The sequence below is a fragment of the Lissotriton helveticus genome, chromosome 5_1 (genome assembly GCF_964261635.1).
Source record: "Lissotriton helveticus chromosome 5_1, aLisHel1.1, whole genome shotgun sequence".
NCBI classification, from domain to species: Eukaryota; Metazoa; Chordata; class Amphibia; order Caudata; family Salamandridae; genus Lissotriton; species Lissotriton helveticus.
In genome coordinates this window covers 2,002,721,698-2,002,749,595 of record NC_136065.1, presented here as the reverse complement: position 1 = coordinate 2,002,749,595, position 27,898 = coordinate 2,002,721,698, and the positions used below count along the sequence as shown (strand labels likewise).

The window sequence follows — 27,898 nt, the reverse complement described above, 5'->3', positions numbered from 1 at the left end:
GCGTGCTCTACCGCTTGTGCTTCTCATACCTGTTTTTGTCATAAATTTCGCCAGTTAGAACTATCCTTCCAATTTTATTTTATTAAAATAAATATTCATATGGCAATGGTGCCCTTGTGCGTTGACTTGCAATCACAACCTTAGCCACGGCAATAATGACCGTGAGTGAATGACAAACAACTTTCGCCTTGAGTGACGCTGATGGAGCCTGTACCAAGATTTATTTGTGCCTGCTTTTTTTATTAAATATCAGGTGGATCGAAATACAATAATTTTATTAAGAGCTGGCTTGATAATGATATAGTCGATTGGCTAAAAATTACAAACAGGGATCCTATTGAGACGCTTTGTGGAAGTCCAGTGTGTCATTGTGGTCTCCCCATTTTCCTTCGTGCCAAATTTGACTTATTCACACATCTCATGCTCCCTGATATGTAGAGATGTGTTTGATGCATCTCTTAGATAACTGACACAATTAATGTAATGCGTCATTTAATCTCTTATGTGACGCTTTATCATTAGCATGCATGAACTATTTTTCAAAAGTCCAAAATTTTAAAAAAACAGCACAGGCAAAACTAAAAGATTTGGGACTGGGAAAACCTGTGATGGTTGTTATTTATTTGTTTTAAAAGGGTAGAAGTGAAATCAAGTAAAAATGCAAATGCTTCAAGGTGCCCTGTGTATGCTGGCAAAATAAATCAGTAAACAATTATCCATCACAAAAAATAAAATAAACTTTAGCAAAGTCAATCCATGTGGTCTTGACAAGCTGTTGCACATCAGCGTGGCTTGAGCGCCGACTGTGATGGCGGCGTGAGCCCGGAGCTCCGTCCAGGATCCCTTATTTCTCCTGTTTATCCCTGCACCGGAGCTGGCGAAACGACCGGAACGATCGCCCCCCGCACCCGACTTGCAGAGGCGAACGTTGCGGGACCGGCGGAGGTCCTGCGGCGGTGGGGAAAGCCTGTGCGGAGCTCCAGAGGGATCGCGACCCAGTGCCTAAGATGGCGGCGGCGGCACCCAGGGCTGCTGTGATGGAGGTTGGTGGAGATGCCTGGCGGCGGTGAGTGAGGAGCGGCTGCCGGCGGGCGCCCAGCGGGACAGCGACCTGACCGCACAGGAGGGGCCGGCGACACCCGCGCTGAGGGGAGCGCTCGGCGGATAGACGGCTGGTGGGTTGGTGGCCCTTCCCCCACCGCTGCGCAGAACAAAGGAGCGGGCTGCCCTGCGACGACGGGGCCATCGCTGGCGCTTATTGAGGGGAGGAGGAGGCGGTCATTCCGGCGGCTGCCGGGTGTCGGCGCGGTGCAGTGGGCCCCCAAGCTGAGGTGGAGCGGCTGCTTGGTGGGAGACCCTGGGCCGCGCCCGACCACTGACTGGGCCTGAGAGGTCAACGGAGGAGCTGCGTGCACGAAGTGGGGCGGCGCTGCCTGGGGATCACGCCAGCGCTTCGGGTGCACGGCCAGAGGGGACGACGAAGGCCGCTGCGTCCCGCAGCTGGGGGCTCTCGCAGGGCCTGAACCGGAGGACTGCGCTGGGGGACCCACGGAGGTGACGGACTCGAGGGCCCACTCTTTTCCACCTTTGGGCCTCCGACGTCGGCTGGCAATGGGGCACGAGTGGCGGAGAGCCGCCCACATACACGTGGGCGCAGTGGGATGCGTACCAGCACTACAGTATAGCTGGGGCCTGCAGGATACACGGGGATGAGTTGATCCCGGGGAAGAACGTGGACACTGCTCATTTTTTGTGACTGGTGTGTGCTCCTTGGCGCCGGGCGACCCTCAGTGGAGTGGAGAGCGCCTGCTCCAGACGTGGGCGCTGTGCTGGCATAGGACGATATCCCGGCCTACGGCTTTGGGACTGAGGCGGAACAATTCACCCACAAGTGCTGTGACGAACGTTTGTGGGTTCTCTCAGATGGCGGATGTGGATGGCAACATGGCGGCCGGACGGAGTCAGGGCATGACGGCTGGGCCGGACGGGGCTGACGCTCAACAGGAATGTCCGGATGCGTCGGCGCAGGAACGCAGGTTGAACGCTCGCCTAGATAGTATATTGGAGGCGATTACAGCGACCAAAGAGTCATTGCACCAGGACATAGGACAGGTGGCTACGGGGCTGGGCCTCCTGAGGGCGGATCACGCCAAACTATCTGATCGGGTGAAAGACACTGAATCGCTTCTTCAGGAGCTTAAGCCTGCGGTGGTCACCGCGGAACATAAACTTTCTGATATCCTGGCCCGACTGGCGACACTGGAGAAACGAGCGGAGGATTCCGAAAGTCGCAACCGCCGGAACAACGTCAGGGTGGTGGGCCTGCCGGAAAAAATCGAAGGGGACGATGCTGTGAGGTATATGGAGGACTGGTTCAGGTCCACGGTTGCTCCTGAAGGCTTGTCCCCTTTCTTTTCCATTGAGAGGGCGCATAGGGTCCCGTCTCGTCCTCCCATGCAGGGCCGTCCCCCCCGGCCAATGGTAGCCAGGCTTCTGCATTTCAGGGACAGGGACCTGTTGATACAGAGGGCGAGATCGGCGGGACCCTTCCAGGTGGACAATAGCCGAGTAACAATCTTCCCGGACTACACCCAGGAAGTTCAGAGGAATAGAGCGACCTTCCTTGCGGTCAAGAAAGAGCTCAGAGAGGAGGGTATTCAATATTCGCTGCTCTTTCCGGCCCGGCTGAGAGTGATACTGGATGGACAGACCCATTTTTTCCACTCCCCTGATGAGGCCTGGTCGTGGCTAGAAATGTACAGGGCGGGCACTGACCGCCAGCACAAGGATGGGAAGGAGAAGAAGAGGCCGACTCAGGTCCGAAAGTCTCAACGGATCCGCAAACGCGACAGGCTAAAGCAGGCGATGAAGGAAGAAGCGTTGGCAGCGGAACGGAGGGGAGCGTTGGCTGCCATGGCGACGATAACGGGCTCGCAGCACAGGGAGTTGGAGGAGGACTCGGAATCGGAAAGCGGAGGCCGCAAATCAGGTGGAGAACTTTCTGAAGCGGACAGCTCTGTGGGACCGTCGGTCACGCCGCAAACGGCGGATGGGCTGTTTAATGTATAATTGTGGGGGTGCGATGGTGGCTCTTCAATGGTGAACATTTATCCAGTTGGTCAGCGACTAGCAGGTACACTGTTGTAATTTCACATGGGATCTTGGGCATGGGGTGTGGGTTGGCCCGCCGCGGGTTGGTGTCGAGTTCCCCCCTATTGCCCTTACGGCTCCTGTGGCGTCTGCCACAGATTAGTGCGATGTGTGTACTGTTGTGGGTTTGGATGGAGGCTGACGCGACGTTGTTAGGTCCTGTCCTGGGGAGTGGGGTTGGGGAAGTTCATTGGGGTGTTGGGGGGGGTGGGTGTGGCTGCAATGATGTGATGGGTTGGTTGATACAAGTGGAGGGGAGGAGGGACAGCAGCGATGGGGTCATTACCTGACGTGAAGTGCATAACATGGAATGTTCGGGGTCTCAGAACAATGTCTAAGAGATACAAGGTGCATGCTTATCTAGTGAGACGGGGTGTTCAAATTGCCATGCTACAGGAAACACACTTAACCAAACTCGAATGTGATGCATTGCAGAAAAGGTGGCGTGGCCAAGTGTTTGGGACCTCTTATTCGGCGTTTGCGAGGGGGGTGCTGATATGGGTCAGGGCGGGAGTCCCATTCCAGGTCACGGATCGGGTGGTGGACCCCGGAGGTCGATATGTGGCAGTGAGGGGGAGGCTGCATGGTTCTGAGGTGGTATTGTGTAGTGTTTATGCCCCTAATGTTGACCAGGCCTGATATTTTGGTGTCCTCTCGGGCTCCTTGGCCCACTTTCTGGCGAGCCCCGTTATCCTGGGGGGGGCTTCAACTCAATCACGGATATAGTGTGGGATAGGTCCCATCCGCCGTTGGCGGAATCCCCGGTACGTAAGCTGTCGGAACGTAGGAGGGACTGGCAGGAACGGTGGGGTTTGCTGGATGTGTGGAGGATGCAACATCCTACTGATGAGATTATTCCTTTCATTCGGCGCTGCACGCTCTACATGTCCGAATTGATTCTATATTGTGTAGCGCCCCCGTGGCAGCCATGGTGGTCCATACTGAGTATCTTGCTAGGACCATCTCGGACCATAACCCCCTGTTGATGGCGATCAGATGGCAGAGGACGAGATCTGAGATCCCTACCTGGCGGCTACGGCCGGACACTTTAGAGGACCTGGTGTTTGGGGAAACGGTTAGACAGGGCTTAACGTTGTATTTTGATGAGAATGAGGGCTCGACTGCAACGAGATCGCTGGAGTGGGACGCCATGAAGGTGGTGGTGCGAGGTGTGTGCATGGGTAGCTTCTCGAATGTACGGACGTCCGTCCTGGAGGATTTGGGAAAAGCGGAATGTGTGTTGAGAGACATTGAGAGGAATAGGCCGGAACGACCGGATTTGCAAGAACGACTGATGGAAGCGAAGGAAGTGGTGGCAAGGGAAACAGAGAGATTGAGATGTTATGATTATAAGCTGTACCTCGTAAAGGTCCATGCGGAGCGGGATAAGGTGGGCACGTTGTTGGCAAGGATTGCTGACCCAGTGCCGAGAAGCGGCCCGATTATGTGCGTCAGAACCGAAACTGGGGGAGGTGGTCCACTCACCGACGGCCATTTTGAAGCGTTTTCAGCGGTATTACACGGGCCTGTATGATACGCGGTTGGAGGCGGGCCCCTCGGATATAAGTGATTATTTACGCGAGATACAGCTCCCAGTGCTAGACGAGGAGCCGGCGAAGGATCTGGGGGGTCCGATCACTCTTATGGAGATCCGAGGGGCTATTAAACAGATGGCCAGGAACAAGACGCCGGGGGTGGATGGACTGCCTGTTGAGTTTTATGCAAAATACGTGGAGGTGCTGGCGCCCAGATTGTTGGCGGTGTACTCGGAGGCGATGACACTGGGGCGCCTTCCCGTTTCCATGAGAGAGGCGCTGGTAGTCCCGCTTCTGAAACCGGGTAAGGATGCACTGGAGGTGACGTCATACAGACCCCTGTCTATGCTGACGGTAGACTACAAAATCTTGAGTCGCGTATTGGCTACCAGACTGCTCCCGCATATGACCATGTTGGTACACGGCGATCAGGCTGGGTTTATCCCTACTAGGAACACCGCCACTAATACTCGCAGGTTGATCGGTATAATGCAGGATGCCTTGGGCTCGGACGGCGCGTCGGCTGTTCTGTCAGTGGATATCGAGAAAGCCTTCGACAGCCTTGAGTGGTGTTACCTGGATACGGTGCTGGAGAGGTTCGGACTCGGTGGCGGGTTTGTGTGCTGGACGAAAGTACTATATTCGTCGGCCACGGCCAGGGTGCGAGTGGGGCCACTTATATCATCTGCTTATCCGGTGCGTAGGGGAACTAGGCAGGGCTGCTCGCTCTCTCCCCTTCTGTTCGCTCTTGCGATGGAGCCGCTGGCGGCACGGGCCAGGGCGGGGGATTCCTTTCTGGGAGTCCGCTGCGGAGAGATTACTCACTACATTTCCTTATATGCCGACGACCTGTTGCTGTATTTGGAGGACACGGAGGTGGCCTTGCATGGGGCCATGGGGCTGCTCTCCTCCTTTGGCGAAGTGTCAGGGCTAAAAGTGAACTGGGACAAGACCTGTGTTTTCCCGCTGCGAGCAGATGCTCAGCGCCCTACTCTTGCGACGAACGTGGTGTGGGAAGACAGGTGCTTTACGTACCTGGGAGTCCGGATATATCATGATGCGGTGAGCTTACTGGAGGGAAATGTGGGGCGGTTTATCAGGGGATTGCGTGGCTGCATGTCCTTCTGGGCTACTCTCCCTTTGTCAGTGCAAGGACGGGTAGCACTGTTGAAAATGGTGGCGCTCCCTCGACTGTTGTATTATTTCAGGACCCTGCCTGTCTGGATCCCGCAGCGGGTTTTTCAAGATCTGCGATCGATGATTATTGAGTTCCTGTGGGGGCTTGGCAGACGCAGGGTGGCGTTGCACACCATGATTCGGCCCAAACTTGAGAAGGGGAAGGCAGTGCCGGATTTTGAATTATATTATCTGGCGGCCCAACTCCAGGTTCTGACGCAGAATGTGGCTAGGGAGTTTAGGGGTCCTGACCAGGTCCGGGGGATGGGTATCCAGAGACACGTCCTCTCCTACATTGTTATGCAGCAGCAGTTGGCGTTACGGGGGCTTACCTTAGAAGAAAAAACCCTCTGACTCTGTTGGAATAGCAGCCTGAGGCGAGCACGAGCAGTGCGACCGTATGCCCCGGAGATTCCCATGGGGATGCTGACGGCTCTACCGCATGGGGGAGATTGGTCTCCGCTGGCGGCATGGGAAGAGCTGGGGCTACAGATGGTGGGCGATCTGTTTGTGGAGGGGGTGTTGGCCCCGTTTGCGGTGCTCCGGGAGCAGTTTGGTCTCCCAGATGGGGATTATCTCCTGCACGCGGCGGTAACTGCGGCAATACGGAAGCACTGGAGGAGGGGACTGACGGAGCCGAGCACGACCATGGCCTGCCAGTATGTGGTGATGGTCGCGGGTACGATCAAGGCGGTGACCTGTCTCCAATCGCGGATGTTGAACGATGGGCTGGAACCGCTCACGGCGCTGAAAGCTAAATGGGAGGACAGTGTGGGCAAACCTATTCCGGACTCTGAGTGGGGCCACATTCTGGCTCGGACGTGGAAGGGTAGCAGGAATGCCCGGTTCCAACAAATACATTTCTTCCTCTTGCACAGAGCGTATCTGACTCCGGGGAAACTCCACCGGCACTTTAAGGTGCGAGACGCGGCATGCCCGAGGTGCCTAGCCAGTGAGGTTGAACTGGACCACATGATGTGGGGTTGCCCGAAGCTGGGTACATATTGGACCGAGGTGGGCGCCCTTCTGAATGCGGTTACAGATAGGGAAGTGGGATTTGACATGGCAGCTTGCCTCCTACTATGGTTTCCCCACACAGCAAAAACGAAAGTCACGAGCAAGTTCATTGATTTGGGGCTTATGTTAGCGCAGAGGGAGATCACCTGGCGTTGGAAAACTAAGGAAGGCCCGGCTGTGGGACGTTGGACGAATGAGTTGTTGAAGTGGTCGAGGTGCGAGAGTGTATTGAGACTGCGGCAGGCCACGAAACTGGGGAAGGAAAAGGGCTTGGAGACGGCTACTGCTTGGGAAACGATTGTGCAGGCTCTGTGTGATCACTTAACGGTTGACACGGAGGAGAGACTCTCGGAGGCTGAGTTCCAGGAAACTAGTAGCACGAACATTTGATCATTTTTGACGACGCACTGTTATGTCCAACGCACATCATCACCACCCACATTAGCAGCAGTTAGAGGGAGGGGGGATAGAGGAGTACGTAGACTGCCCTGTTAGAGCGGAAAAGTGGATAGCGCAGAGTATTCACCGGACGGGTTGTCATGTTGCAATAGGAGCGGGTTAGGCTCTGGGGACCTACTGAGCTTGAGTGTTGTTAGGGTGGTGGGTACGACCCTTCTAGGGGGTGTTTGGGGGGGGAGTTGTTGTTGAGGGTACAGAAAATGCGGAATCAGGATTGTGTTGTTGACCAGAAGTCCCTGTGTACCAAGCTGGGAGTCCTCTCTTGCACATTGATTTAACGCCGCCCTGCCTCCGGGATGTGGGCTGATGGGCTGTGTACTACTTGGGACAAATGTGGTATCTTGTATGAGGACGGGGCTGATGGTTGACATTCTCGATGTTCTGTCTGTAATTCTGCAATAAAAACATATTTTCCGACAAGCTGTTGCACATCTTAATGGAAGCGGGGCTGGGGCGGTCCTGATAGAATTGGGTATCGTTCCAGATCCTTTATGCACAGATGGAAAAGGACTGTTACCGTTTTGTTTTACACTTCTTAGTTCACAGTCTGATAGTGTCTACCCCTCTCTCTACACACCTCTCTTTCTCTACACACCTCTCTCTCTCTCTACACACCTCTCTCTCTACCTCTAAGTGGCATTCGGAGCCTGATAGCACTGCTTGTCCTTTAAAAAAAAAAAAAAAAGCATTGGTACAGCCAATACGTCTCGCCTTTGGGGTCTTCCAAGTGTTTAACCATGCAACAGTTAATGTTGTTGCACCAAGGATATTGTGCTGCATAACTAAATACTTATAAGGTCCCAAAAGCGAGACCTATTGGCTATGCCAATGTTTGTTGTTTTAGCAGGCGATGCTCCTCTACTCTCATGGAGTAGCCGCCCCTGCCAACACCAGCTGAGCTACAAATCCCAGAAGAGTGGAAGATCCTAGCAGTGGCACAGACCACAGCAGTACTGCTGATCCCAGCAGGGGTGCAGATTCCAGCAGTGGTAAAGTCCTTAGCAATACTGCCTATCCTAGCAGAAGTACAGATCCCCGCAGCCATGGCACAGACCACAGCAGAGTTACAGACCTTTGTGGGTATTCGCCCTGTTATTCGCCCTGTTATCATGGCAAGTGTAGCCAGGATTTCTGCCATTGATGGTTCAGTAGTGGTAACTCCCTACACCAGGTGTTTATGGTCATCAAATAAAGGCCCAGATCAGAGCTTAGGCTGTCAATTTCAGATTCAAACACTGTTCTTGATGCTGCGATTGCCTGAAGTATCTCATACAGCGAGGGGTCTTTATCGGCTGTCTGGGGCTCGTTCGTCATCCGGAACACATCCATTGGCCCCCTTCAGGGTCCGGGTCTCTCCTGCAGGAGGTTTTGTCCGAGGCCATCAATCACTAGGATCCTTCACAAGGGAAAGGTTGCAGCGCCGGGGCAGCAAAGGGTACACATTCTTCTCCTACACAGGAACGCAATATTCAGCTATCGGAAATGTGGGTAATCTAATTATCAGTATCAGGTAGCAGATGTCCATGCAAATCAGCCACTCTTAACACTTCTCAGGGTCCTGTGTCAGACCAGGGGACCGCAGAGCTGACACCTCACATGGGTCCCAGTGGGGCCAGTTTGTCAGTCAGCCACAGGGCCTCATTTTATTGCAGCGCAGGCTGCTGGTACTAATTATGTCAGTTCTCGTATTGTCCAACTGATCCCCGTGGCTTGGCGCCAGTAGAACCCTATGGAATGTACAGTTCTCAATCAGCCCTTTGGCCCCAGGTACCATGTGGCATCTTATCTATAGGTCCTCCTAAGTATAACGCAGGCAGTCACTCAATCCTGCATTGCGGTGTAGATTATAGCCCAGTTATTCCTACAGGCTAAGATCTTCAAAAGCCCAGCAGAACAGAGGTATTAACATTTATCGTGGGCACTGTCTAAATTTGTAACACCTCATATAAAACTATACTCTCACCCTACCTCCATTCCATGAGGGCTCCTTCCCACCATCTGCCCTTTCGCCACTAGGGCTCATGCTGATACGCAGGCCAAGCAGTCCTGGCCCAAACATGCACTCATCCCCTCTCTCAGCTGTGGACAGGACAGCAGCCTTCTTTCCTTCCAGTAGGATCACGCCTAGTCGGGAAACAGGAGGCAGTGCTGCACCTCAGCTTCCGCTGCAGTTGGAACCATAATCATGGTTCTCACCAGGGCTAGAAGCCGGACCTCTGCCTCTGTTCTCCCGACCTCAGGTACCTCCAGGGGTCTCTCTCTCCCAGGTACCTCTTTCAGTCTGGCATGTGCAGTTTCTCATCACTGCCCCTCCACCTGGCCACCTCCAGCAGCAGGGCTCTATATCGAGGGTCCAGGCCATCTACCGCAGTGTAAATAAGGGACTCGCCATGGTCGGCGGGGGGGCGGTGTGGGTGCTCAGCAACATGCACCCCTAGTCAGTAACTAGGCGTGAGGCCTTAGCAGTGGATCTGTGATCCTCTCGAGGTCTCAGCAATGCGTTGCCATTGCCATCTTGAGCTGTATCTTTTAGGCTGTGGTTATGACTGGCAGTAGCACTGCCCATCTCCCCTGTGCAGCGTTATCCTCAGGGGTCAGTTAGGGTCCCCGGGGGCTGGGTATATTTCTGCATGATGGCACTGAATGGGAATTGCCCAAGTAAAGCTGCTCACTCCATCGGCATTCAGTTATACCCCCCACCCTCTGACATCTATTTAGAGTGGTGGGAAGGACAAAATACGCGTGATATTTAATTAATTTTTAAAAAGGACACTTACCTTTCTGACATGCTGCACAACGTCCTCCTTGTCCGGTTGTCTTCTCTCCTAGAAGCTTCGGACCAAGGAACCTGCACTACCCAATCCTGGTGCTGCTCTCATGCTGTTAAACAGCATGAGAGAACCATCAGGATTGGAAAGAGTAGCCTCTCAGTGCTCCTAAGATCACTGGAGGCCTGTGCTTTCTCTAACCCAGCAGACTAAGACAGCTAGGTTACAGAAGTTAAAAATGCGCATGCCTGGCTGGCCATTGTAAGACGGCCAGCCAAAGGGACATGCGCAATTCAAACATATTTGCACAGCCCCCTGCTGCCACTCAGCAGCTCTGACCCCACTCAACACTAGGTTCAGAATGGGTTACGGAAAAAATTAAATGGAATTAAATAAACTTTGTTACCATTTTATTTTTCACCTGCTCTGGCCCATTTTAAAATCTCGCCTAAGCCAGGACATTAGCTGCTCTGGCAAGACATTTACTGTGTGGGCTTTTAAAAGTCCGACCACATGCTTTTGGCTGCATGGAGCGTGCGGTTAGGTGCACAATGATGAGCACATGCTTTTGGCTGCATGGAGCGTGCGGTTACGCGCACAATGATGAGCAGAGGCGCCATCTGGCTTTCCTCTCTCGGCACGGTGCGCACACATCGCACACCACTCCCCAGCCTGCTTTGACTTTTGCCGTCACACGCGCACCACTCGCCTCCTTTTTTTTTGCTTGCTCTCCCAAGAGCTTTGCTCCGCCCCTCCCCAACCACAGAGCGCGTCTTGCAGCCGCGCGTCTTGTTTAAATTACTAACAGCCAACCCACCCTATAATGCCTACCAAGTGGATAGCTATACATAGGTGTCAGTGTTGATCGGTAAGGTCAATGCATCAACATTTACTAATTGTTACAACACGTGCAAAAAATAATAATAATTGAATTGTAGCAAAACTCAAATTAGCGTGCTCTACCGCTTGTGCTTCTCATACCTGTTTTTGTCATAAATTTCGCCAGTTAGAACTATCCTTCCAATTTTATTTTATTAAAATAAATATTCATATGGCAATGGTGCCCTTGTGCGTTGACTTGCAATCACAACCTTAGCCACGGCAATAATGACCGTGAGTGAATGACAAACAACTTTCGCCTTGAGTGACGCTGATGGAGCCTGTACCAAGATTTATTTGTGCCTGCTTTTTTTATTAAATATCAGGTGGATCGAAATACAATAATTTTATTAAGAGCTGGCTTGATAATGATATAGTCGATTGGCTAAAAATTACAAACAGGGATCCTATTGAGACGCTTTGTGGAAGTCCAGTGTGTCATTGTGGTCTCCCCATTTTCCTTCGTGCCAAATTTGACTTATTCACACATCTCATGCTCCCTGATATGTAGAGATGTGTTTGATGCATCTCTTAGATAACTGACACAATTAATGTAATGCGTCATTTAATCTCTTATGTGACGCTTTATCATTAGCATGCATGAACTATTTTTCAAAAGTCCAAAATTTTAAAAAAACAGCACAGGCAAAACTAAAAGATTTGGGACTGGGAAAACCTGTGATGGTTGTTATTTATTTGTTTTAAAAGGGTAGAAGTGAAATCAAGTAAAAATGCAAATGCTTCAAGGTGCCCTGTGTATGCTGGCAAAATAAATCAGTAAACAATTATCCATCACAAAAAATAAAATAAACTTTAGCAAAGTCAATCCATGTGGTCTTGACAAGCTGTTGCACATCAGCGTGGCTTGAGCGCCGACTGTGATGGCGGCGTGAGCCCGGAGCTCCGTCCAGGATCCCTTATTTCTCCTGTTTATCCCTGCACCGGAGCTGGCGAAACGACCGGAACGATCGCCCCCCGCACCCGACTTGCAGAGGCGAACGTTGCGGGACCGGCGGAGGTCCTGCGGCGGTGGGGAAAGCCTGTGCGGAGCTCCAGAGGGATCGCGACCCAGTGCCTAAGATGGCGGCGGCGGCACCCAGGGCTGCTGTGATGGAGGTTGGTGGAGCTGCCTGGCGGCGGTGAGTGAGGAGCGGCTGCCGGCGGGCGCCCAGCGGGACAGCGACCTGACCGCACAGGAGGGGCCGGCGACACCCGCGCTGAGGGGAGCGCTCGGCGGATAGACGGCTGGTGGGTTGGTGGCCCTTCCCCCACCGCTGCGCAGAACAAAGGAGCGGGCTGCCCTGCGACGACGGGGCCATCGCTGGCGCTTACTGAGGGGAGGAGGCGGCGGTCATTCCGGCGGCTGCCGGGTGTCGGCGCGGTGCAGTGGGCCCCCAAGCTGAGGTGGAGCGGCTGCTTGGTGGGAGACCCCGGGCCGCGCCCGACCACTGACTGGGCCTGAGAGGTCAACGGAGGAGCTGCGTGCACGAAGTGGGGCGGCGCTGCCTGGGGATCACGCCAGCGCTTCGGGTGCACGGCCAGAGGGGACGACGAAGGCCGCTGCGTCCCGCAGCTGGGGGCTCTCGCAGGGCCTGAACCGGAGGACTGCGCTGGGGGACCCACGGAGGTGACGGACTCGAGGGCCCACTCTTTTCCACCTTTGGGCCTCCGACGTCGGCTGGCAACGGGGCACCGAGTGGCGGAGAGCCGCCCACATACACGTGGGCGCAGTGGGATGCGTACCAGCACTACAGTATAGCTGGGGCCTGCAGGATACACGGGGATGAGTTGATCCCGGGGAAGAACGTGGACACTGCTCATTTTTTGTGACTGGTGTGTGCTCCTTGGCGCCGGGCGACCCTCAGTGGAGTGGAGAGCGCCTGCTCCAGACGTGGGCGCTGTGCTGGCATAGGACGATATCCCGGCCTACGGCTTTGGGACTGAGGCGGAACAATTCACCCACAAGTGCTGTGACGAACGTTTGTGGGTTCTCTCAGATGGCGGATGTGGATGGCAACATGGCGGCCGGACGGAGTCAGGGCATGACGGCTGGGCCGGACGGGGCTGACGCTCAACAGGAATGTCCGGATGCGTCGGCGCAGGAACGCAGGTTGAACGCTCGCCTAGATAGTATATTGGAGGCGATTACAGCGACCAAAGAGTCATTGCACCAGGACATAGGACAGGTGGCTACGGGGCTGGGCCTCCTGAGGGCGGATCACGCCAAACTATCTGATCGGGTGAAAGACACTGAATCGCTTCTTCAGGAGCTTAAGCCTGCGGTGGTCACCGCGGAACATAAACTTTCTGATATCCTGGCCCGACTGGCGACGCTGGAGAAACGAGCGGAGGATTCCGAAAGTCGCAACCGCCGGAACAACGTCAGGGTGGTGGGCCTGCCGGAAAAAATCGAAGGGGACGATGCTGTGAGGTATATGGAGGACTGGTTCAGGTCCACGGTTGCTCCTGAAGGCTTGTCCCCTTTCTTTTCCATTGAGAGGGCGCATAGGGTCCCGTCTCGTCCTCCCATGCAGGGCCGTCCCCCCCGGCCAATGGTAGCCAGGCTTCTGCATTTCAGGGACAGGGACCTGTTGATACAGAGGGCGAGATCGGCGGGACCCTTCCAGGTGGACAATAGCCGAGTAACAATCTTCCCGGACTACACCCAGGAAGTTCAGAGGAATAGAGCGACCTTCCTTGCGGTCAAGAAAGAGCTCAGAGAGGAGGGTATTCAATATTCGCTGCTCTTTCCGGCCCGGCTGAGAGTGATACTGGATGGACAGACCCATTTTTTCCACTCCCCTGATGAGGCCTGGTCGTGGCTAGAAATGTACAGGGCGGGCACTGACCGCCAGCACAAGGATGGGAAGGAGAAGAAGAGGCCGACTCAGGTCCGAAAGTCTCAACGGATCCGCAAACGCGACAGGCTAAAGCAGGCGATGAAGGAAGAAGCGTTGGCAGCGGAACGGAGGGGAGCGTTGGCTGCCATGGCGACGATAACGGGCTCGCAGCACAGGGAGTTGGAGGAGGACTCGGAATCGGAAAGCGGAGGCCGCAAATCAGGTGGAGAACTTTCTGAAGCGGACAGCTCTGTGGGACCGTCGGTCACGCCGCAAACGGCGGATGGGCTGTTTAATGTATAATTGTGGGGGTGCGATGGTGGCTCTTCAATGGTGAACATTTATCCAGTTGGTCAGCGACTAGCAGGTACACTGTTGTAATTTCACATGGGATCTTGGGCATGGGGTGTGGGTTGGCCCGCCGCGGGTTGGTGTCGAGTTCCCCCCTATTGCCCTTACGGCTCCTGTGGCGTCTGCCACAGATTAGTGCGATGTGTGTACTGTTGTGGGTTTGGATGGAGGCTGACGCGACGTTGTTAGGTCCTGTCCTGGGGAGTGGGGTTGGGGAAGTTCATTGGGGTGTTGGGGGGGGTGGGTGTGGCTGCAATGATGTGATGGGTTGGTTGATACAAGTGGAGGGGAGGAGGGACAGCAGCGATGGGGTCATTACCTGACGTGAAGTGCATAACATGGAATGTTCGGGGTCTCAGAACAATGTCTAAGAGATACAAGGTGCATGCTTATCTAGTGAGACGGGGTGTTCAAATTGCCATGCTACAGGAAACACACTTAACCAAACTCGAATGTGATGCATTGCAGAAAAGGTGGCGTGGCCAAGTGTTTGGGACCTCTTATTCGGCGTTTGCGAGGGGGGTGCTGATATGGGTCAGGGCGGGAGTCCCATTCCAGGTCACGGATCGGGTGGTGGACCCCGGAGGTCGATATGTGGCAGTGAGGGGGAGGCTGCATGGTTCTGAGGTGGTATTGTGTAGTGTTTATGCCCCTAATGTTGACCAGGCCTGATATTTTGGTGTCCTCTCGGGCTCCTTGGCCCACTTTCTGGCGAGCCCCGTTATCCTGGGGGGGGACTTCAACTCAATCACGGATATAGTGTGGGATAGGTCCCATCCGCCGTTGGCGGAATCCCCGGTACGTAAGCTGTCGGAACGTAGGAGGGACTGGCAGGAACGGTGGGGTTTGCTGGATGTGTGGAGGATGCAACATCCTACTGATGAGATTATTCCTTTCATTCGGCGCTGCACGCTCTACATGTCCGAATTGATTCTATATTGTGTAGCGCCCCCGTGGCAGCCATGGTGGTCCATACTGAGTATCTTGCTAGGACCATCTCGGACCATAACCCCCTGTTGATGGCGATCAGATGGCAGAGGACGAGATCTGAGATCCCTACCTGGCGGCTACGGCCGGACACTTTAGAGGACCTGGTGTTTGGGGAAACGGTTAGACAGGGCTTAACGTTGTATTTTGATGAGAATGAGGGCTCGACTGCAACGAGATCGCTGGAGTGGGACGCCATGAAGGTGGTGGTGCGAGGTGTGTGCATGGGTAGCTTCTCGAATGTACGGACGTCCGTCCTGGAGGATTTGGGAAAAGCGGAATGTGTGTTGAGAGACATTGAGAGGAATAGGCCGGAACGACCGGATTTGCAAGAACGACTGATGGAAGCGAAGGAAGTGGTGGCAAGGGAAACAGAGAGATTGAGATGTTATGATTATAAGCTGTACCTCGTAAAGGTCCATGCGGAGCGGGATAAGGTGGGCACGTTGTTGGCAAGGATTGCTGACCCAGTGCCGAGAAGCGGCCCGATTATGTGCGTCAGAACCGAAACTGGGGGAGGTGGTCCACTCACCGACGGCCATTTTGAAGCGTTTTCAGCGGTATTACACGGGCCTGTATGATACGCGGTTGGAGGCGGGCCCCTCGGATATAAGTGATTATTTACGCGAGATACAGCTCCCAGTGCTAGACGAGGAGCCGGCGAAGGATCTGGGGGGTCCGATCACTCTTATGGAGATCCGAGGGGCTATTAAACAGATGGCCAGGAACAAGACGCCGGGGGTGGATGGACTGCCTGTTGAGTTTTATGCAAAATACGTGGAGGTGCTGGCGCCCAGATTGTTGGCGGTGTACTCGGAGGCGATGACACTGGGGCGCCTTCCCGTTTCCATGAGAGAGGCGCTGGTAGTCCCGCTTCTGAAACCGGGTAAGGATGCACTGGAGGTGACGTCATACAGACCCCTGTCTATGCTGACGGTAGACTACAAAATCTTGAGTCGCGTATTGGCTACCAGACTGCTCCCGCATATGACCATGTTGGTACACGGCGATCAGGCTGGGTTTATCCCTACTAGGAACACCGCCACTAATACTCGCAGGTTGATCGGTATAATGCAGGATGCCTTGGGCTCGGACGGCGCGTCGGCTGTTCTGTCAGTGGATATCGAGAAAGCCTTTGACAGCCTTGAGTGGTGTTACCTGGATACGGTGCTGGAGAGGTTCGGACTCGGTGGCGGGTTTGTGCGCTGGACGAAAGTACTATATTCGTCGGCCACGGCCAGGGTGCGAGTGGGGCCACTTATATCATCTGCTTATCCGGTGCGTAGGGGAACTAGGCAGGGCTGCTCGCTCTCTCCCCTTCTGTTCGCTCTTGCGATGGAGCCGCTGGCGGCACGGGCCAGGGCGGGGGATTCCTTTCTGGGAGTCCGCTGCGGAGAGATTACTCACTACATTTCCTTATATGCCGACGACCTGTTGCTGTATTTGGAGGACACGGAGGTGGCCTTGCATGGGGCCATGGGGCTGCTCTCCTCCTTTGGCGAAGTGTCAGGGCTAAAAGTGAACTGGGACAAGACCTGTGTTTTCCCGCTGCGAGCAGATGCTCAGCGCCCTACTCTTGCGACGAACGTGGTGTGGGAAGACAGGTGCTTTACGTACCTGGGAGTCCGGATATATCATGATGCGGTGAGCTTACTGGAGGGAAATGTGGGGCGGTTTATCAGGGGATTGCGTGGCTGCATGTCCTTCTGGGCGACTCTCCCTTTGTCAGTGCAAGGACGGGTAGCACTGTTGAAAATGGTGGCGCTCCCTCGACTGTTGTATTATTTCAGGACCCTGCCTGTCTGGATCCCGCAGCGGGTTTTTCAAGATCTGCGATCGATGATTATTGAGTTCCTGTGGGGGCTTGGCAGACGCAGGGTGGCGTTGCACACCATGATTCGGCCCAAACTTGAGAAGGGGAAGGCAGTGCCGGATTTTGAATTATATTATCTGGCGGCCCAACTCCAGGTTCTGACGCAGAATGTGGCTAGGGAGTTTAGGGGTCCTGACCAGGTCCGGGGGATGGGTATCCAGAGACACGTCCTCTCCTACATTGTTATGCAGCAGCAGTTGGCGTTACGGGGGCTTACCTTAGAAGAAAAAACCCTCTGACTCTGTTGGAATAGGAGCCTGAGGCGAGCACGAGCAGTGCGACCGTATGCCCCGGAGATTCCCATGGGGATGCTGACGGCTCTACCGCATGGGGGAGATTGGTCTCCGCTGGCGGCATGGGAAGAGCTGGGGCTACAGAAGGTGGGCGATCTGTTTGTGGAGGGGGTGTTGGCCCCGTTTGCGGTGCTCCGGGAGCAGTTTGGTCTCCCAGATGGGGATTATCTCCTGCACGCGGCGGTAACTGCGGCAATACGGAAGCACTGGAGGAGGGGACTGACGGAGCCGAGCACGACCATGGCCTGCCAGTATGTGGTGATGGTCGCGGGTACGATCAAGGCGGTGACCTGTCTCCAATCGCGGATGTTGAACGATGGGCTGGAACCGCTCACGGCGCTGAAAGCTAAATGGGAGGACAGTGTGGGCAAACCTATTCCGGACTCTGAGTGGGGCCACATTCTGGCTCGGACGTGGAAGGGTAGCAGGAATGCCCGGTTCCAACAAATACATTTCTTCCTCTTGCACAGAGCGTATCTGACTCCGGGGAAACTCCACCGGCACTTTAAGGTGCGAGACGCGGCATGCCCGAGGTGCCTAGCCAGTGAGGTTGAACTGGACCACATGATGTGGGGTTGCCCGAAGCTGGGTACATATTGGACCGAGGTGGGCGCCCTTCTGAATGCGGTTACAGATAGGGAAGTGGGATTTGACATGGCAGCTTGCCTCCTACTATGGTTTCCCCACACAGCAAAAACGAAAGTCACGAGCAAGTTCATTGATTTGGGGCTTATGTTAGCGCAGAGGGAGATCACCTGGCGTTGGAAAACTAAGGAAGGCCCGGCTGTGGGACGTTGGACGAATGAGTTGTTGAAGTGGTCGAGGTGCGAGAGTGTATTGAGACTGCGGCAGGCCACGAAACTGGGGAAGGAAAAGGGCTTGGAGACGGCTACTGCTTGGGAAACGATTGTGCAGGCTCTGTGTGATCACTTAACGGTTGACACGGAGGAGAGACTCTCGGAGGCTGAGTTCCAGGAAACTAGTAGCACGAACATTTGATCATTTTTGACGACGCACTGTTATGTCCAACGCACATCATCACCACCCACATTAGCAGCAGTTAGAGGGAGGGGGGGATAGAGGAGTACGTAGACTGCCCTGTTAGAGCGGAAAAGTGGATGGCGCAGAGTATTCACCGGACGGGTTGTCATGTTGCAATAGGAGTGGGTTAGGCTCTGGGGACCTACTGAGCTTGAGTGTTGTTAGGGTGGTGGGTACGACCCTTCTAGGGGGTGTTTGGGGGGGGGAGTTGTTGTTGAGGGTACAGAAAATGCGGAATCAGGATTGTGTTGTTGACCAGACGTCCCTGTGTACCAAGCTGGGAGTCCTCTCTTGCACATTGATTTAACGCCGCCCTGCCTCCGGGATGTGGGCTGATGGGCTGTGTACTACTTGGGACAAATGTGGTATCTTGTATGAGGACGGGGCTGATGGTTGACATTCTCGATGTTCTGTCTGTAATTCTGCAATAAAAACATATTTTCCGACAAGCTGTTGCACATCTTAATGGAAGCGGGGCTGGGGCGGTCCTGATAGAATTGGGTATCGTTCCAGATCCTTTATGCACAGATGGAAAAGGACTGTTACCGTTTTGTTTTACACTTCTTAGTTCACAGTCTGATAGTGTCTACCCCTCTCTCTACACACCTCTCTTTCTCTACACACCTCTCTCTCTCTCTACACACCTCTCTCTCTACCTCTAAGTGGCATTCGGAGCCTGATAGCACTGCTTGTCCTTTAAAAAAAAAAAAAAAAAAGCATTGGTACAGCCAATACGTCTCGCCTTTGGGGTCTTCCAAGTGTTTAACCATGCAACAGTTAATGTTGTTGCACCAAGGATATTGTGCTGCATAACTAAATACTTATAAGGTCCCAAAAGCGAGACTGTTGTATATCGAAAGAAGACTCCAAATCCGGTAAGGTTGCAGGTAAGCAGTTTAATACAGCAGACAGAAAAGTAACAGGACCGTAACCTCATCTGGCCAGGTAGTAACTGCCACAGAATGGAATGGCAGACAGTGACACAGAGAGAACTATGCAAGCAGTCTAGAAGGTTGGAGCCAGAGCATGCAGGGAGAGGACAGATAGGGAAAAGCTATGTACAACACATCTCCCTCCTTTGGGAACAAAATGAAAACAAGGGAAAGAAAGAGCAAAATAACAATAACAGCTGTTAATGAACATAGTCACTCAAGTAAGCTGGAGGATGACGGGAACGTGGACACCTTGAGGAGACATTGGAAGAAGAAACACCAGAGGTAGTATCAGAACACTCATGCATATCATCACACGCAGACGAAGGAGCATCGCCACCACCCACCTCCCCCCGTACAGCAGGTGAGTCACGCGACTCGGAGTCTTGTCGAGCAGACAACATATAGCCACTGCAACCTGTCTCAGAAGGAATAAGATCGGAATCATGGGTATTGGAGACCTCCTTCTGATATAAGGCAACCCTTCTGTAGTTCCACTTAGCACCATTCTCAAGAAGAACAAAATGGGGAAAAGCTTTCTTAACCCGGAAGGGACCAGTGAACCTAGAAAGGCCCTTGGAGCAGCGACCCGGCTTAACCTTGACCAAATCGCCAGTGGAGATGGGAAGAGGGGAAATATTTGAAGGGGAAGAAAGCTTGTTATCATCCCTCAACCAGGAAGGAGTTAGCTTGGACACAGGGGAACGCCCTCGCATCAGTTCAAAAGGGGATTTTCCAGCCTGCCCATGGGGTGTTGAGCGGTAAGCCCAAACCAGCTCTTGTACACGCTCATCAGAAAAACACCCGCTAGCAACTGACATCTGTATAACACCCTTGACTAGTCGGTTGACCCTTTCACACAGACCATTGCTTTCGGGATTATAAAGACAGGTGCGGTGATGAGATATACCACATTCACGCAAGAAACAAGCCATTTTGGTAGAGGTGAGCTGGGTGCCGTTATCTGTAATGAGAACTGAAGGATAACCCTCATTCACAAAAACAGACTTGAGGAAAAGAATGGTGGAGTCAGTTGTAATCTCCTTCATGAAACGTACAGTCAACCACTTAGAGAAACAGTCAACAACAACCACCGCAAAACGTTGATTTACGGGCAATTCGCACATAGGGCCAATGAAATCTAAACATATTGTGTGCCAAGGCAAGCTTTTAAAGGAAATGCTGCCAACAGATTGAGAACCAATGACCTTGAGACGCTTCTCTCCTTCCATGCACAAGGAGCATTTGACAACACAATCCACAGCATCACTGTTGATTGAGGGCCACCAGAAATTTTCTTTTACACGCCGCTGAGTAAAAGTTTGACCCAAATGGCCCTCATGAGCTAAACCAAGAATCCTGCCCCTCAAAGAGCTTGGAGGAACATAACGATCACCTCTCATGAGAACATTTTTCCCACACACAGACAACTCATTGACAACCTTAAGAAAGGGTCTGACAGCTGGTTCCACGGCACTTTCTCTTCTCGCCCCCTTGAGAACAAGATCAACTACAGCTTTCAAAACATGATCATCATTCATGCCTTTGGACCACTCCTCAGCTGAAAAGGAACTCTCACACAAAGACACGACATCATGTAAGGAGGCAACAGCCTTGTCATCGCCCTGTTCACACAAGGAATCCCCGGGGTTGGGAAAAGAAACCGGGAGACGCGATAAACAGTCGGCTTGTACATTCCTCCAGCCGTGAACAAATTCAATTTCAAACTGGTAATCCTGAAGGCGAGAAGCTAACCTGGCCAGCCTAGGGGAGCCCTTGCCTGTACCACCAGGTGCCAAAACATTTACTAGGGGTTTGTGATCCGTGCGAAGAACAAACCGAGAACCCCATAGATATGTTCTAAAGTAGTTAACGCCCCATGCAGCCGCAAGAGCCTCTCGCTCAATAACAGAATAGTTGACCTCAGAGGTCGACAGAGGCCTCGAGGCAAAAGCGACAGTTTTCTCACCACACTTATGTTTCTGGAGGAGAACAGCTCCGAGACCAACACCACTGGCATCAACCATCAAAATAGAAGGACGTCTAATGTCAAAGGGTGTGAGAACACCTGAAGACTTAAGTTCAGTTTTGATACAGTTAAAGCAAAACTCTTGCTCACTCGTCCAAGAGAACTTGACCCCTTTCTTTAGTAAAACTCTTAAGGGAGCAGTCTTTGAGGAAAAATCTTTGATAAACTTAGAATAAAACTCAATTAGCCCCATGAAGGACCTGAGTTGTTCTTTATCTACAGGAGGAGGAGCCAGCTCTATCGCTTCTAAGAGATTTTTCTTAGGCCTTACACCCTCAGCAGAGAGACAGAAACCCAGATATTCAACCTCTTCAACCAAGAACGCACACTTCTCTCGGCGCAACGTGAGACCCGCATCCACAATTCTACCTAAGGCATTGCGTAAAACATCATTGTGCTCCTCCAAGGTATTGCCAAAGATGAGGATGTCATCTTGGAAGAAGATAATTTTATCTAGCCCCTTGAACACTTCAGAAACCATGCGCTGGAAAACACTGGCAGCAGAGATTAAACCAAACGGTAAGCGAGTAAACTGGAAAGTTCCCTCACCCGTGATAAAAGCTGTAAGATGCTTTGAGGCATCATCCAGACGAATCTGGTGATAGGCATGCTTGAGGTCTAGCTTGCTGAAAAACCTAGCTCCCTTAAGGGTGGAAACTAATTCGCCTATATTAGGTAAAGGGAATATATCGGCCACCACACATCTGTTCAAGGAGCGTAGATCCACACAGAAACGAATCTTGTTGTCAGGTTTGAGCGAGATGACAACAGGAGAAACCCATGGGGAGGCTTCAATCGGTTCGATAATACCCCCCTGTAACATCTCATCTAAAACAGCCTTGACCTCAGCCCGCAAGGCAAAAGGAACACGCCGCGCTTTGTGCTGTACGGGAATACTGCCCTCTTTTAACAGTATCCTGTGTGTGTACCCCTGTAGCTCACCCAGTTCCTCACGAAAAACCTGACTGTGACTGGCAAGTATGTCATCCACGTAACAATCATCCACAACAAGAACGGGATCATCAGCTCTGGGATTGACGATAATGTGTAGATCGTACTGGTGAGAACGACCCAGTATTGCGGGACCATCCACAGACACATAAATCTTGCCCTGGGTTGACCTGTTCTTGAAAACAATCATTGCATTGAAGTAACCAAGGAGGTTAATTTTTTCCCCTTGGTAACCGGATGGAAAGATGTCACAGACCTCCAAATGTTTGTTACCCCAAACCTCATACAACATAGACGAGGGAATGATAGTCCACTTGGACCCAGTGTCAACCATCAAGTCAACGTTTTTTCCATCAACTAAGAACTTTGCTTTAATAATACGCTCCCTCTTCTCATCACACGCGCACACTGAATCATACAAAATCAGTATTTTGTTGATATCACGCTTCAGTTCATTGTAATCACACACCACAGTAACTCTCTGATTGGCTCTATTCTTACACACTTTTGCAAAGTGGCCTATTTTACCACATTTTAAACATTCTTTGTTATTAGCGAAACAAAATTTTGCATCAGAAGAATGAGAATAACTCCCACATCTAGAGCACATTTTAGACACAAACTTGTTACTAGGTTGCGACTGTGATCTACTGAATGGCTGTTGAGACATATTTTTCTTTTGTAATACATAACCTTTCTTTCTGACAATCGCAACAGCAGCAGTTTCATCATCACTGATATCGCTATTAGTTAATTTATAAGATACTTCCGCAACCTTGGTATCCGAACTAGATTTTGATAACTCTTTAATACATTTTTCGCTCTCCTCGACCACCTTAGCAAGTTCGATTGCTACCTTCAGAGTAGGGTTCTTAGCGGCCCACAAGCGCTCCTGAATTTTTCTATTGTTGACCTGTACCACCAACTGATCCCTAATATGCTCGTCAGCCATTTGACCGAAGTTGCATTTGACTGACAACTCACGAAGGCGAGCAACAAAGTCATCAATACTTTCGCCCTCAAGTTGTTTATTTTTGTAAAACCTATAACGTTGAAGAATTAAGTTTTCTTCCCTTCCAAATCTGTTCTCCAGTCTGGCAATGGCCTCTTCAAATTCATCCAAAGGTTGTGACGTGGCGGAAAGAACTTGAGGTAAATATTTAAAAAGTCTTTGCCCTTCCTTGCCTAATGTGGTCATCAGGATGGCCTTCTTACGTTTGGCAGAGAAGCCCTCACCATCCAAGGCTTCAATGTAGTCATTAAACATAATGACCCAGTCTTCCCAAGGAGTGGAAGGATTGCCAGGTTCAGTTAGAAACTGAGGAGGAAGAGCGATGTTTATAGATTGCGCCATTACAGACCAGCAGCCAAAACAATATGAATACCAAGCACAGGGAGTTCAGTGTCGCAACGAAAGTACAATTCTTTTGGACTTTGACTAGTAAAAAGATTCAGCGCTGCACTTCCTAGCGTTAGGAGTAATCACCAAATGTTAATAAATAACGTATCATTCTTATGAACTTTGACCAGTAAAAAGATTCGGCGCTGCACTTCCTAGCGTTAATGTTAATGAATAACGTGCTTACTTGTGTGGAAACGTTGCGTGCCAACGACTTTAACTTGAAATGAACCACTCGAGCGAACTGCTCGCATCGGACTGATGAACTGCACAGAGCGGACTGAGGAAGTAAACAAAGATGGCCGCCAGCGTATGTCGTCACGAAGGTCACGTTAATGACCTTGCGTAGACACCACGCAACAACCGGAGGTCCGTGCAGTAGTGCGCAGTCAATGCGCGAGACTCAGCTCGAGACTCCGCTCGTGGAAGCAGATCCAGCAAGACCGTTGCTATGGCCACGCGGGACACACACAAGTGACGTTCAACTCCGTTGCTACGCACCTCAGGCTTGTGACGCTGTGGGTAGCAACCACGGAGGCAAAGAACAAAAACGCTGTTTTAGGAAGTTGAATCCATAAAATCTCGACATCAGACGGTTGCAGAAGAAGAAGACATCGAGAACACAAAGCGCTGACACTCGTGGATTCGTCGAGGAACGGATCGCTGTTGTAGGATAATCTTTTCTTAGGCTGTAGCAAACATTTGGCCAGATGCTCCCATCCTGAAGTCGCCAAAATGTTGTATATCGAAAGAAGACTCCAAATCCGGTAAGGTTGCAGGTAAGCAGTTTAATACAGCAGACAGAAAAGTAACAGGACCGTAACCTCATCTGGCCAGGTAGTAACTGCCACAGAATGGAATGGCAGACAGTGACACAGAGAGAACTATGCAAGCAGTCTAGAAGGTTGGAGCCAGAGCATGCAGGGAGAGGACAGATAGGGAAAAGCTATGTACAACAGAGACCTATTGGCTATGCCAATGTTTGTTGTTTTAGCAGGCGATGCTCCTCTACTCTCATGGAGTAGCCGCCCCTGCCAACACCAGCTGAGCTACAAATCCCAGAAGAGTGGAAGATCCTAGCAGTGGCACAGACCACAGCAGTACTGCTGATCCCAGCAGGGGTGCAGATTCCAGCAGTGGTAAAGTCCTTAGCAATACTGCCTATCCTAGCAGAAGTACAGATCCCCGCAGCCATGGCACAGACCACAGCAGAGTTACAGACCTTTGCAGCAGCGCTCATTGTCTGTTCTCTCCCAAAGAGCTGCTGTGTGCTCTGATGTGCTCTATTGCCAAAGCACGAATAATACCAAAGCAAGAAAGAAGAGTCCATCTGACTAACAACAGAGACCCTCAGACATGCTGCACATTGTTAATAATTGAATGATATAAAAATGAATGCACAGAGAGACTCTTACATGCAGCTCCTTGAAAACACTCACATAACACGAATAAATGAAATAGAATTAACAAGTGAGGAAACCAAAAAGAAGGACAATATGTAGTTACCTGCAAAGCGGCGAGCCCATCTCGATTCTAGGAGAAAAATAAAGGAAATTAAAACAGTATGGAAAATACACAAATTAGGATCGACAATCAGGGTTTACAATTAGAAAGATATACTTTATGTGGAAATGTTCTGAAATCTAATTAACTAAAAAAGGGAATTACCCCTAACCAATACTTTATTCCCTAACTTCTACATCTCCCAATCCCTTAGTCTATTCATAATCTAAATTTATCCATAAAGGTAAACTAGTCTAATTATATTCTTATTAGGCTCTTTCCTTACGTGAATAAACCTTTATAGTGAGTTTTGTATAGTGCTGTGTGCTGCTTTTCGGTATTTCACAGTGAACCGCATACAGATAAGTGAAGTGACGGTGGCAAGTCTAATCTGAAGACTGTATCCTGTATCCGACGTTCTACAATTGCAGTACACAAAATATTAAATATGCACAAAGGTATCTTTTTATGTAGTTCTGAGATTATACATGCTTCTGATGTCCTGAAGTACATAACCTATCAAGCATATGAGAATGGATTTCCTAACTGGTGTCTGGGATGACAGGAGTAGACACACAGTTTCTCTGCCCAACTGACCGGCAGGTGCAGCTAACAATGTACCACGGTCCTGGCCTGGTGCCATAGAGGTTTATGACAATTCCCCACAGCGTGGGCACAAGATATCAGAGTAGACTAAGACACTAAGCAGCTGCTTTCTTCGTCCTCCCTAGGGCACCACTTGAAGAAAAGCTCAGCCTCCTTAAACTTCCTCAGAGCCTGAAGAAAATGTTACTTGCTTTTGGCAACTATCTATCTGGTGGATACTCTACCTACCTACAGATTCCTCACCTTATGAGTCTTCCCCAGGTGCCAGATTGGATCTAAAAAATTTGCAACAGGCTTCTGGCGCCAAAAGTGGCACCATGGCTCACTGTCAACCCTGTTATCACAGAGAAGTCACAGAGCTGTGTATGGTGCCACCTAGCAAGCTGAAATCAGTTTTCGGCCCTCAGAGGCAGGGACAAACCTAACAAACTTAAAGAAATGCACAAAATCACAACTGTAGTACTCCTCCATCACAGGGGGATTGATAAGAAATCTGCATGTAGATACAGCAGCCACCAGAAAGATTGTAACTAAAAATAACTTTTTCATGTAAGGCAAGGGCCCTGCAGATCCTTCGGCTCATGAATCAATACTCAAGCAGTACACCATGAAGACAGGTCTGAGGAGAGGAAGTAAGTTATCTAACCAACCTATCCATGGCACTGACAGACAGGAAATAGATTGTGAAAGATGCAACTGTGTAGAAGATCATCGATCAAACTCTTACTAAAAAGCAACCTGAACTCTGAATGTCTAATACACCATACATCCACAGGTGAAGCACACGGCAGACAGGGGAGTGAACCTTTTGAGGTTACCTGCCTCCAGGTCGGAAGGCACCAATCAGGACCGATAGGCAGCAGAACTAAACTAAAGCGGTCTCTGAAGTAACTGCATGTCAGTGAGCAAGACTCAATGCTGCCCAGCCGAACATTACTGGTACAAACTGCAGCAGCCATCAATTACAACTGCCCAGTTTTCCACAGAAGAAAGTCAAGAAGGCTTCGAGTGACCAGATGGCAAAAAGAGGCTAGGAAGCAGCGAGGGAGCTCTGTAACGGGTAAGCAGTACACCGCATATCACATCAGCACTGATGAGCTACATCCTCCCAATACAGCCAGACAAAAATTACTGAAGGATAAAACAAGTAGTACCAGGGATATGACTGAAGAACAGTACCAAAATCAGAACAGGAATCACCTGTCCAGTCATTTACCTCAACAGGACAGAAAAACAGAAGCCCCAAACCCTGGTACAGGGCCCCATGGAGGTCACCCCAGAACAACAGGTGGGACTGCATGACCTGGGAGATAAACAAACAGAAACTCCTAAAAGAATTAGGACTCAGACTCCAAGAACATGAGGAACAAGGTTGATGTGTACTTTTTACAGCCACAACACGCAAGTACAGGTGGACTAGAACATTGCAAATGAGTGAGTAAATCCAAAAGAAGGGCCCCGGAAGATCTTTTAGGGACTCTGCAAGACATGGCACTCCTCAGATTCACTAGATAACGGCTGAGGGTTTTCTCAATGTTCAACAGAAGTGTATCTCCTGTACGACTCTTGAACAACCGTCAGCCTCTCTGTGCATCCTCTAGACGTCTATATAGAAGTCAACAACCAGGAAGGAATGTGTCAGTTTGGGCCCCTCTAACACTTGCTCAGGTCCATCTGGGAGGCCTCGAAGGGTCAATCCTCCAAGTCACTCTGTGCAACCATTGGCACACCACACCTGGCACTAAGGCCAGAGATACGGTGCACTGTAGGCTTTGTGAGTGTGAAATTCTTTCATGCATCAGGCTAGAAGTTGATAACTTAAGGATTAACGGGCCCCAGAGAAGTTCCCACTTTAAGGGAAATAAATCCAATGAACAATGAATAATATCCACCATACGCCGGGAGCTTTATCCACAGTTCTTCTGCTCAAGAACGAGGTGAGCTGCTGAACGGAGAGTCATGGGGCCGCCCACCTCTAAATCTGGCTTCAAGACTATCTGAGAGATGTAGTGCAATGTCCTTATTATTTATGGGAACTGAAGTCACGCATCACTTGCCGTAGCAGTGGCGGCTGGTAAACTTTGGAAGGGGCATAAACAGACATGGACA

General features: G+C 51.4%; 1 protein-coding gene across 1 annotated transcript in view; it reads right to left on the bottom strand.

The window, feature by feature from the left end:
• LOC144756164 (E3 ubiquitin-protein ligase TRIM39-like) overlaps positions 1-27,898 on the bottom strand; it is a 370,969-nt gene that overhangs the window by 82,673 nt on the left and 260,398 nt on the right. The window contains exon 6 of the mRNA XM_078645744.1: positions 25,187-25,213. Within this exon, the coding sequence (XP_078501870.1) occupies positions 25,187-25,213 (27 nt within the window). The remainder of the gene's footprint in view (positions 1-25,186; positions 25,214-27,898) is intronic.